The sequence below is a fragment of the Pezoporus wallicus genome, unplaced genomic scaffold (genome assembly GCF_028554395.1).
Source record: "Pezoporus wallicus isolate ANWC-B61680 ecotype Strahan unplaced genomic scaffold, APGP_CSIRO_Pwel_v1 contig_2492, whole genome shotgun sequence".
NCBI classification, from domain to species: domain Eukaryota; kingdom Metazoa; phylum Chordata; class Aves; order Psittaciformes; family Psittacidae; genus Pezoporus; species Pezoporus wallicus.
Genome location: NW_026637796.1, coordinates 2,195,169 through 2,207,227, shown reverse-complemented (window position 1 = coordinate 2,207,227; position 12,059 = coordinate 2,195,169). Strand labels below are relative to the sequence as shown.

At 36.3% G+C, this 12,059-nt stretch overlaps 1 protein-coding gene across 4 annotated transcripts in view; it reads left to right on the top strand.

The window, feature by feature from the left end:
* UBE2K (ubiquitin conjugating enzyme E2 K) overlaps nucleotides 1–12,059 on the top strand; it is a 40,120-nt gene that overhangs the window by 20,813 nt on the left and 7,248 nt on the right. For all 4 annotated transcript variants that reach the window (XM_057407567.1, XM_057407564.1, XM_057407565.1 and 1 more), the window contains 2 exons: nucleotides 1,694–1,752; nucleotides 4,109–4,191. Coding sequence is in view for 2 of the 4 variants with exons in the window: in XM_057407564.1 (XP_057263547.1) it covers nucleotides 1,694–1,752; nucleotides 4,109–4,191 (142 nt within the window). In the remaining 2 variants the exon portion in view is untranslated. The remainder of the gene's footprint in view (nucleotides 1–1,693; nucleotides 1,753–4,108; nucleotides 4,192–12,059) is intronic.

The window sequence follows — 12,059 nt, the reverse complement described above, 5'->3', positions numbered from 1 at the left end:
CTTTAAAGGCGATTTTTAATGGAAAGCAGAAGAAATGGTAATACCTAAATGTAGGTTTTATAATACGTTACAGAACGGTGTTAGCAGTAAAATCATACAGGGACTGGAGATTTTTTCAATTCAGGAACAGTGTAATAGCTCTGTTTCTTAGGAAAAATTGTTGGTGAATTATGCTTCAATATAGGCAAAAAGAAAAGCAAACTTACTCAAGGTCCATTGTTGATATATAGGCCTACAAAAATATTTCACCTGTGCTGTCCTCTAAGCAGAAAAGTGATCAACTTGGATCTTAACTATGATAATTTTGTATTTATTGGGATTTCTTCTGTTGTATTTTGTTACATAATCTCAAGATGCTGTAGTATTGAGGAAAACCAGCTGTAGAATGTAGTGTAAAAATACCAAAGTGATATTAATCAGTTTCAGGTGTAATATATTAGACTGAATTACGTCTTAAAAGTGAGAGGTGGTGTTAGCTGCTGAACTGTATTTTGGCATGGATAAAAAGGTGAAATAGACTATAACTGTTCAGAGTATTCCTTTGAGGGTTTCTTTTCCTTGCATGCGAATCTTGCAGCCTGTATTGAGACTGCTTGAGAGCTGGTTTTGAATACAGTGATTTGCAAAAGAATAAATCACTCTTGAAATCCCAGAGGAAATAGTTTGCAGATACTTCAATTTTCATTCAAGGAAATGTATGGATTGTAACAAAGCATATTAAAAGGTTTCTTTCTGAAAGAATAGCAAATGAGGAGAAATACTTTCAGTTTTTATAAAAAATAAATGTCTAAATTGGTGTGTATGTTTTGTTACCCTGTGTTCTTTTTGTCATTAAACTGCTGCCTGGCAAATGATCTTCAGTGGGCAGACAGACTGAGATTACTGTGTAAAATGGAGGTATTGATAGTAAACTTGAACGTTAACAAAATTATGATTGAAATAGACAAAGGTAATGATATGATAATGGAGAGAAAACAGAAATGTTCAGGGAAGGGTAGTAGAGCATGGTTCTGTCTGCCAAGCTCATGCTATCCTTTATTGAATGCTATAACCCTGCAAGCTGTATTGTTAGTACTAGTGTATCAAAGCGTTTACAGAATTGGAACAGAAGTAGCTAGTTCAGACAATAATAATAGAACATAGTGGAAGTAATATTGGTAGCTCTGTTTGGTTGGTTTTATTGTTGTTGCTTTTTTCCTCCCACATTGTGGGATCTTTTCTTAACTGACTTAGTTAAACATTCTAGAGTTCCAGAAAGCTTAAAATGAAATAGTTATTTTCAACTGTGATTGCAGGTGTAATTTGAAGAAGATTTATTGGCATAAGGTATCAGAAAACAGGCAAAATAATGTAATCTCATGTTCAGGCTGCATGTTCCTGTGGCCTATTGTTGTATCTGTTTGGGGGATACTTGGTTGATATTTTGGTATATTACTAAAATAGAGCATGGAAATTACAACATTGGAGATTAGAAGCTACAGGAGAATATACACATTAAACATACATAGGAAATACAGATTCTGATTTGCATAAGCAAATATTTCTTATATTGACTTAAATGCATTTTTTAATAAAATATGTGGAATTTAGAACTATCTTATAGCTAACGTATCTGTTGAAAACCTGTCCATTTAGAAATGTAAGCTTTATTGTCATGTTCTTTTGTTTTGATTTCCAACTTGTTCTTTTGCAGGTGGAAGGTATCAATTAGAGATAAAAATTCCAGAAACGTATCCATTTAATCCTCCTAAGGTACTGTAAACAGTTTTTTGGTTATGTAATTCAGCTAACAAGTTGGTTTTGAGCATTCTTATTTCTTTGCTTGTGTATGTAGTCTCTTTGTATTACCCATCTCTTTTTTTTAATTCTCTCTAGACAGCCACTGGACCTGCTATATTTAGGTAGAAATAATTCAGGATGCATAACTATATCCAATCAGAAATATGCTCTAGTTATTCCTTAAAGTACAAACTGGCAAATTCTGGGGAGGAACTTGTGCCTTATTGACCCTCGTGTAATTTCTTAGTTTTCATATAGTTTTACTTGATGTAGAGAGTATGGCTATCCCTCCTTCTCCCCCTCTCTCCTGTCACTCCCATCATCAAAGAAATGCTGTAATAAATAATTATTGGTTCTTTTAATTTCTTGGACTCCATAAGGTATATTTAGTAGAGTCTTGGATCTAACCTATCCATTTTCTAGTAATAATTAAATAGTGAGGTGTGCGGTTGTGTGACTTGAAGACCCAATAGAGAAATACAGTGGTCTTACTGCAACTTTACTGAGGGAGTGCATAAAACATGCACATGGATGAGAGACAGAGATAAGTGTGGTAAAGTAACTCATACTTTTTTGCGACTTCCTGCCCTTTCAACTTTACTATATCTTTCTAGTACTTTAAATTTGTGATTCCACTTCCCTCCTAAATGGATCAATCTGAATAAGCGCATGTGCAGCTGTAACTGTGCATTTCTGTGCCCTGATTTAGTCCTTTTTTCAGTGGCTTCTGATACATTGGCAGACTCCTGAGTTGTCTGACTCAGCTTCTTGATTGGTTTTCTGTTTGCCTGAAAGGTGTCTTTGAACTAAGAATGTGTCCTAGATCTTGATAATTTTTCACCTTGATGTGTAATACTGGGAGGGAACTGGGGATAAAGGAGGAAGGGAGAGGTGCTTGTAGCTCCTTGGCTTTTGTCCTTTGAATGATTTCCTTGAGGCTGGAGTGAAGGACACAGAAAATCTTAATGAAATGTGTGTTGGTTTCAGTTCTTTTCATCTGCATGTGTTCTGTAGAGAGCTAAAGGAGAGCTGAAATGGGTCGTAGACACTGAAAGATGGGTCTATGTACCATGGTTTTAAATTGCTGCTTTAGGGCTTGCTGGCTTCCATTTCCAAAGTTTATAGGGAGCTGTTAGAAGCTCAGCACACTGTAGCATAGTAGGGCTTATTCTGGAATCTGTAGTCTTGAATGGGAGGCCTTTTTGCTTGGGTCTGGCCCTGCCTTTCATCTAAAAGATTTTTTTATCTTGTTCAGAATGTGCTTTGACAGCCACTGTTTGCAGTCATTCATTGTGGGAAATTACCTGGTATTTACATGGCTTTTTACATTTTCAAAGTGGTTTAGAGAGTTGAGCTAGTGAATAAGTGGCTCAGCTGACATGATCTCTTATTTTCTGTCCTAGAAAGCAAAACTGTTATGGTCTTACCTATTTATACACCATGATTGTACTGATATTTCTGTAGTCCTGTATGTATAGTCTTTTGCTGTAGTGTCTGAAAAATAACATGTTCTCTGCACTGATTTGCTTGCAGGTCAGGGGCAAAAGTTGAAAGGTACATATAAAAAGAATTTGGAGTGAGGAGGTAGAGATGAGAAAGAGACAGGTCAGAGTCACTAGAAGACGATAGTTAAAGTGCAACCTGAAATAAGGGGTTTGAAGAAAATGAAGGAGAAATTTCTAAAGGCGTATATATAATCTTTTCAGAGGACAGCTTTGGGTGTTGAGACTTTCAGAAGTAAATGTTGCTTTTAACTTTCCTAGCATCTTTAAAAAATAAACTACCATAACCCAAACAAACAAATAGACCCCCAAATAAATGAAAAAAAAACCCAGCCCAAACTGATTTTATTAGTGCTTTGTGAGCATGAATGCACTTTATTTTAGTGTACAAACATGGACAGGATCAGTGAATGCATGCTGGGACTAGATTCTGTCAACAGTTAAAAATAATTGTAATCTAGTTAAATTCTGGTTTCTTGAAGAGCTTTGTCTATATAGGTAATGAGACTGGATGGTTGTAGAAGTAGTAGCACCCACCAAGGAATTGGGCTTTGTGTGATGCAGGGATATGCACACATGACAGCATATGGGAAGGCAGTTAGGGATGAGTTTGGTGTCCTCAGTTGAGTTCTGGTTTTGAGTAAAGCAGGGTTCTGTCTAACAAATGGCTTTGCAGACTTGAATCCTCCTGAAATAAGTGGTATCACGTCTTAAGTTCTGGTTTTAGCTTGATATTTCCTAAATTAGTATTTCTTCATATTGTTTAAAATGTTTATTTAATATATGCCATTTAATAACTGGTTTTGTTTTTAAAAATTATCTTCTAGGTGCGGTTTATCACCAAAATATGGCATCCTAACATTAGCTCAGTCACTGGGGCCATTTGTTTGGATATTCTGAAAGATCAATGGTAAGATTCCATACGGATTCAAATGTGCAGAATCAGATACACTGGTGTCCTAGATGGGCAGCAACAGATCATGTTGCTTTTCGCTTTGCATTTGTAATTTGAGATGTCCTTAAAGCTTACAATATTTCAGTACAGTAGTGTAAGTTGAAAAGATACAAATGAAAAGATTGGTAATTTGGAAAGCACCAAGTAGATATTATAAGCATAGAGAGCTCTTCCAAAAAATTCTATACGAGGATTATGGTGAATGTTTCATTGTTTTGGGTGGGTTTGTAGGTCTTAAAATTTTTGGCTATGGGAAAGATCTATCTGTTGCCTCCTAAATTTTGTCCTTTCAGCCTCCCGAAGTGTATGCAGAAAAAAACCCCAAGTGCTTATCTTCACTCTTGACTTCTACTTCCAAATAAAAATTAGTTCTGATAGAGCTAAAACAATGCATGAAGTAAGTCTGGGAGTGTAAAAGGTAACAGGTCAGCAGTTGGAAAGGGAGAAAAAAAGACTGTGCTCATCTGTCTCATTGTTGATAATATTGATGATTTGCACCTCTGTAAACTATTTGCTTTTTAGTTGCTGACTTTTGATTAATATTACTGAAAGAGTGTTAATGGCCCACATCTGTGGAGTAGACCTGTAAGTGTCCAACCTGTAACAGCTGAACTCATTGTTCATTTGTTTTTCCAGTAATACATTTTGTCTGGTTTGAAGATTATATGCACCAGTTGTATCATAGACATGATGCCTGACATGAATGGAATAAGCTTTGTTATTTTCCTCCATGTCTGCTGTAAAAGAATAGGACTGTAATTCCTCAACAGATAATACCTGATGTTCAAATAATACCTAATACAGATAATACCTAATGTTCAAATGTTTGTAAAGTCAACAATTTCATCAAGACTGCTATTGGCCAAGCAGAAGTCAGTTGGGTTTGAAAGAGCAGAAAGCTTGAGTTGAGGTCTTGCAGGTTACACATCTGATGTATTCATCTTCTACAGAGTGAGAAGATTATGTGAATCATGTGGCACAGGGTAGTGTAAATTACTAAAATGAAATAATGATCATGTTGTATTTTTCATTTCTGGAACAGCGTATCTTTTCTTACAGTCTCGGAGCACTTGATATTCTTTGAGGCAGTAGAATCTTTCAACATAAGTGCTGTGGTACATGGTATAATTTTCCTATCAGTAAAGCCAGTGCCTGCACCTAGTTATTCATACCAACCTGCAATTATACTGGAGATTAACGACTCATTAGCTGTGCAAGTTTCCTGAGAGACTGAACTCTAAACGAGATGGGCATGAATGAGCTGAGGGTGAATGGGCATGAAGTTGTCTGGTTGGGTTGTGTGCTGGGATTTTTTTATTTTTATTGCATATGGTGAGGCAAAATCCTTTATTTCTGGAAGCAGAGGTGGTTAACATGGAACTCCCTCTCACTGTCATTAATACTCTCCTAGGAAGAATTTATTCAAAGTTTTTAAGCTCAGAGTTTGGTTTGGGGTTTTTTTCTCCCATCTTTTGGTACTCCTTTATGCACTGTCTATATGATTTACTCATAGTATCAAGGTTTGTGACTTTTAGCATGTACCACCAAGGCTAATCTTTCCATATTGAAGCCCCTAAACATCACATTTCTCAAAACCAACACTTATCTAACATTTTTTCCCTAGAAGTTTTGAGAACGGCAGTCTGTAGCAGAAGTCACGCTTATTTAGCTTATTTATCAGATTCTGAATTAAAACTGAAGTAATGACTTTTTTTTTCTTTCACATTTTCTTATTATCTTCATGTTACTTTAATACATTCCCTAATTAGTGTTTTCTGTGGAGAAGAATGGATTACCTTGCTTACGTAGCAAAGGATTGGAATTCAGGAGACATTTTGATTTCCAGCCCTGGAGCAGGTCTTCTGTTGTCTTTTCAGAATTGCCAAACATTGTGACTTGAAACAGTCTCACAAAATTCAGTCTTAAACCAAAACTGCTGCTTTAAGAATGAAGCAGTTAATAGCTTTTAAGAGGAAAGTTTCTGGCCTTTTCAGTGGCTGATCAAGCTCAAAATACCAAAATGCAACAAAGACCTAAAATCATGAGCTTCACCTGATTTTTTTTTTTTTTTCTTGTCAAAAGTATTGGGATTTGGAAAGGAAGAACAGGTGAGAGGATTTGACTTGTGTTCTTGTAGTCTTTGAAAGCTAGGTCTTGCACAGAAAACTTAATCTGTGTTTCAGTGTTTCAGTTCTGCCTGATGGGTGCAAGGGGAAGGGAAACTAAACCACAAAAGACATTAATCTTCTTTCACTGAGATGTAGACAAAATAGGAGTAATGGAGCAAGAACTTGCCTTCTGTATATTTGAACTGGCTAGCACAGGGAGCACCAATATTATGCCATGTATGTATTTTTAAACTCTTCCTTTGAAGCACTTTCTTCACTTGGAAGCACTAAGAAAAGAATGTCACTGAACTTGGCAAAGAGGAGGCATATTTCTTAATTCTTAATGTATTATAGGAGAAGGCTTAATTCTGTAATTCTTAATGTAGTGATCCCTTCATTTTCTAATGGTGCTTTTTCTGAGTTTTGATTCTTAATCATGGAATGGTAAATGAAAATTACTTGAGCATTGTTAAAGTGCTTGTCAAGGCCTCTGGTCCTTTGGAATAGAGCAAAATTGTGGCTACCTCCATCCTTTCTTGTTTGAAGGATTTCAGTATTGTGATAGAGAAGACTTTATTCTGAGTAGCTTCCTAAAACTTCCTAAGCCATATAAATGGTTAGTATTGTTAAAATTAATTGCTCAGTGTTCTTCAGTATATGCTGGTTTAGTTATTTGAACTGAGAAATCGCCATGTCACCATGTTTAAGATTCCTGCATGCATAAGTAGAACAATGGTTTGAATAAAATGATAGATTAATTAGAAAGTAAACAAATTCAAGGAACATCTGCCTAACCTTGATAATTTCATATTTAATTGATTTCACAGGCATTCAAAGGTAAATGGGACAAATGAAATTCCAAAATACTCTGATGGCTGTGTTCTAGAAAATATATTTAGTTCCACAGTCTGTCTTGCCAAATCTGTTAGTAACAAGCTCTGTTTCTGAAGTGCTACTTCGTTGACTTGTAATGCTCTTAACTGAATAATGCTGCTCTGTTACAGTGTTGAAATGTAAGTCTCAAATTCCAGTGCATAGCTGTGTTTTTCAGTGAGGTCAGTGGGAGTTGGAGGACAGAATTGGGGCCTATGGGACTTAGTAGGATTTCTTAGAGTCAATAAACTGATAAAATACTCATTTATGTACGGTGAATACAAAGACTTTAATGTGTTTGTATAGTAAAAGAAGGCCGTTTGCTACTCACCTATCCCATGATAACGATTTTCTGTTGAGCATAGTTGAGGTAGTCTGCATGTTGGCAGGAGGTGTTAATCAGTTTGTGAAGTATTATCTTTAAATGATTTTTAATGAGTTTAATGAAATCTTTTCTCCACAGTATATGCTTGATGCTGAAATTCTTTGCAGCTGTGGATTTTGATCATGTTTAGATTTGTAAATACTTGTTATGCCAGTTTCTTTGCAAAGCAGCTACCATTTGCTGGTAGAATTAAAATAGGTGTATCCTTTTGTAAAAGGAATACTGTTCTGGTCTGATGCAAGTTTTGTTATGTGGTTTCACCTACTGTGGCCTCCATTTGTCTTCCAGGCTAGTATTCTATCTCAGTGTTTTATTCTCAAATACAAAATGTATCTAATACTGTTCACTGAAACCCGATAGCTAAATTACTTGAAAGCTGCTCTTCCTAAATCCTTTAAGCAGTGATTATCAAGTGAATGTGTTGTGGCTGGCTGTAGGGCTACAAAAACTTCTTGGCTGTTGTGGGTTTGACAGTTGAAATAAAAGTGAATAATCAGAATATTTCTTTTTCATAGTGGCTCTACTGGAGTTTTAATAGATACATAAGCAAGAGCCAGCTCACAGGAATCATTATCTTGGACTCATTTATGTATTGTGACACCTAGAACTGCTGTGCTTTGTTCAGGGTGTTTGAGGAGCATTGAGCCTCCTTACAGCTCTGAGAAAATTGCAGAGAATATTAACATTGTTTGAGGGAACTGTTCAGCAAGCGGGCAGGCTCTTCCCCCTTGCATTATGTCAAAGCTGTTCTATTTTTCTTTTTTTTTTTTCTTTCCCTGATGGGTTCCCAGTCTTGTATTTCTCCTGTAGTGACTATGCAAGGGGTTTCCACTCAAAGGCCTTTTTCATTTCCTCCCTCCTTCCAGATTCCAAAAGCTACTGGTACAAGTTCTCAGAGCTTTTTTTCTTGGATTAAACAACTTATTATTTCACAAATGGAGTAAATATAGCAGATTATTTTTTAAAATAATAATAAAAATAAACCAGTATCCGTGTTTGATTGACAGAGCAGGGCAGCAGTCTGCTGGCTGCAGCTGTTCCTGTGTTCTGCTGGGTTACCTCTCGGAGTAACTGAGAGATTGTGTCCAGGGGGGAATGTACAGAGCATAAGTAAAAACTTCCTAAATGGAAAATTACTTACCTTTAAAAATGAAGAACTAAAACTGGCTGTGTTTCATAATCCTCTTAGGACTCTTTCAGCTCATCAAAAGGTAAGAGATTTCTTACCTCAGGCATGCTGGGCACAGCTGGCTTGCTGTGCTTTTTAATATCACTATATTCACCCAAGCTAGTGGTGCTCTTTTTTAATGGAAATGCCCCAAGATATTACCTAAAAATAAATAAATAAAAAATGGTAAGTGAGCAAAATACGTATGTTCTCGTAGGGACAGTGCTTCCCTGTAGTGAGCTCTGCTTCTCACTGGTAGATGTTGCTGGCCTTTCCTCCCATTTTGGAGATGCCGAACTTGCAAGCCTGCACAATAGCTAAGCAGCTTTTTGGGATGGGAGCAGAAGTCAAGGGTTATTGGAAACTTTAGGAGAAAGCAGGAACCAGTAATGTCATGGGACAAAGGCAATATAATGTAACATGCAAGGCAAATAGGATGCCAGGATGTAGGCAGTTCTGCCTGCAAAACTCATGATACAAGTTGCCTCGTTTTTTATTTACTATTGGTTAGGCTTCCATTGTAGCAGTGTAACCACTTTAAGCATTGTATTCCAAGAATGATGGGAACCATAGGAAAAAATCCAGAATAAAATAAAAAGCAAATATGATCTAAGCAAGTATGATCTATAATGAAAGATTGGGAAGCCGTTTTAGCATGCAGAATACCAAGAATACCAATGGTGAAGCATTAAAATATATTTTCCAAGAAACCTGTGAGGCTCCAGTTAAGAACAGATTAGACAGAAGTCTGTCAGGAATGATACAAGACCTTGCCTTTGGGACAGAGGGGAGAAAAAAAAACTAAGATCCAAGTCCGCAGCTAGCTTGAGTTAGCAAAGGGAATTGCTTGAACTCCATGAGATTTTGCTCATAAACCTACACCTAGATGTAAACTTCAAATGTAAGAAGGGTTGGAAATCTTTCTGTTTTTTTTCAGGATTCTATTCTGGAAAAATAAACCCTTGACAAGCACTGGCAAATGCAGAAGACCTCTATTTTTCCACTGGAAGTTTGTTTTAAGGAAAATGCAACTTTCTTTGCAGCACATTCTTCTCTAGCTTGTGGGGATGCTGTGTGACGTGTGTTTGGTTTTCTAGTTTTGTGCCACTGTTGGCATAGATTTTCCTCTGGAACTGATGATGAGAATTGGTTGTGCTCTTTGCTGATGAGGAACAGGTACTACCTTATGAGTGTCTGCAAATGTAGTTCTGGACAGTCATCTCCATTCACTTTATTCTGTCAAAAGAAGGTAATGGGAAGGAAGAAGAGCTTCTTAAGGTACTTGGGAAGTGAGAATCTATTTTCTGATTTCTTCTGAGAATTTTAATTTATGTCTGAAAAATTAAGACTAAGCTCCATAGAAAGGAACAAGCCTTTCTTTCTTACTTTGATCAGGAAAGCTAATTGGTGTCCTAAATGTAGAAAATGTTACATGAGTATACAATAATTACACAAAATACATTGGATTTCCTGTACCATTAATCACAAGCTTTAATTTCTTCTTTTTAATACAAACAGCAGCTGAAGCAGTAACAGGTTTTCTGTAAATGTAAAAAATCTGTAAAAAACAGGTTTTCTTTTAAGAATACTTCTTTAAACATTTATGTCTAATGAAGACTTTCATATGTGTGAGATATGAAAGTCGTTTTGAGACATGAAACTTGAAAATAAGTTGTAAGCTACATTTTTGAACCTTTTTTCACATGTAGCTAGTCTTGTCTGTGAAGTTATTACTTCAGAGTTTGAGTTCTCTGAGCGTGCGTTCATCTGTATATCCAAATGGATGAGGTATTTGTTTTTATTGCGTACTTTGAAATTGGAATGTCAGAACAGAAGTTCAAGTCTCAGTATGCTTTATGTAAAAATCTACAAACATAACAAATGAGGAAAGACTGCAGGGGCCTAGCAGTCTTGAAAGCCAGAGGTAGCTGGCACAGGCATAGCAGAACAGAGATACCCTTGTTCTGGGCATCCATGGCACCTTTGGTCCTTAGTAATGCTTCCTGCTCATCAAGGTATACTTTCTACTCCTAGAAGGTACAGTGTGAATGGAAGTAAATTGCATGCAAAAGTGGCAGAACTGGCTGTGACCCCTTCTGTGTCTTCTCTACTTGAAATAATGGGAATATTTTCAGGTCTCTCTAAAATAGAAGGATTTCTATACAGGCAAATGCAGAACAGCTTTTATTTGATGAAAGTAACTTTAGTATCGGTTACAGTTGATAGATACTTCATGTTGAGTCTTTTTTTTTTTTAACTGCAGTAGATAGTGTAATTAAAATCTTTAACTGGGAAAAGAAGACTTTAGGTTTTATAGTGTGTGGATGTGGTAGTTCCTGAAAGTCACTGCATAAAAATAAAAGTAGTTGCATCCATTCAAGCATAGGAAGGTCTGAAAGACTCAGCATTCAGTAACATCTGAATGCTGGAATAGTCAACCTGTTGCATTACATTGATTTATTTCTAGCAGCACTGTGAATGAAGTAATCAATGTGTACATTGAATAAATTAATTTCAAGCATATAAACAAGTAGGCATCACAAAGATCAGGAAATTAAAACAGTATAATAGCATAGGTAAAGCAAAAATATTTCTGTGCTCTTTCACTGAGGTTTTTTGGGGGTGTGTTTCCAATTCAACCAAGATACTTTGTACTCTTCAGTTTACTATGTTAGCTGGGCTCGTGTAATGCTACTGAGGACATGTTTCAGTAACCAGGTGTTATCAGATTAAATACAGTCTTACTAGTTAATCCCCAGCTTTATAATTTAAAGAAATGTTCTTGGGCTTGGAAGAAGCATTTGACTTGGAACCTGAAGTACTTAAATTTAACTGGAAGAGAATCTGAAATTCTGGGAAGAAAATTAAAGTTTAGTTACTAAAAAGTAGCATTGGAAAAAGATAATGATATGTTGTTAGGGGGTTGTGATTTGTCAGAATCCGGATCTAAAAGCACAAAGGTTTTTTTATGATTTAAGTCTGCAAAGTTCAGCTTGAGGGACTTCAAGCTGATGCAGCAGTTGGAATGGGACAATGTGTGCTAATTAAAATCTCAGTCACTTGGGATGTTTCTCACTTGCGTTCTCATGTAGAACACTGTACTGTGAAAGTTCAGTGATGATTATCAAGCTGAAAACAAAAAGAGTTTCTAGGAAAAATCATCTAGAATTAGAAACAATAAGGGAAGAATGCTGTATTTAAATGGCTTGTGACATAGCAGGAGAGCTGTAGATGTAAGCAACAAAGATAACCAAAGGGCTGGAGCACCTCTCCATGAAAACAGGCTGAG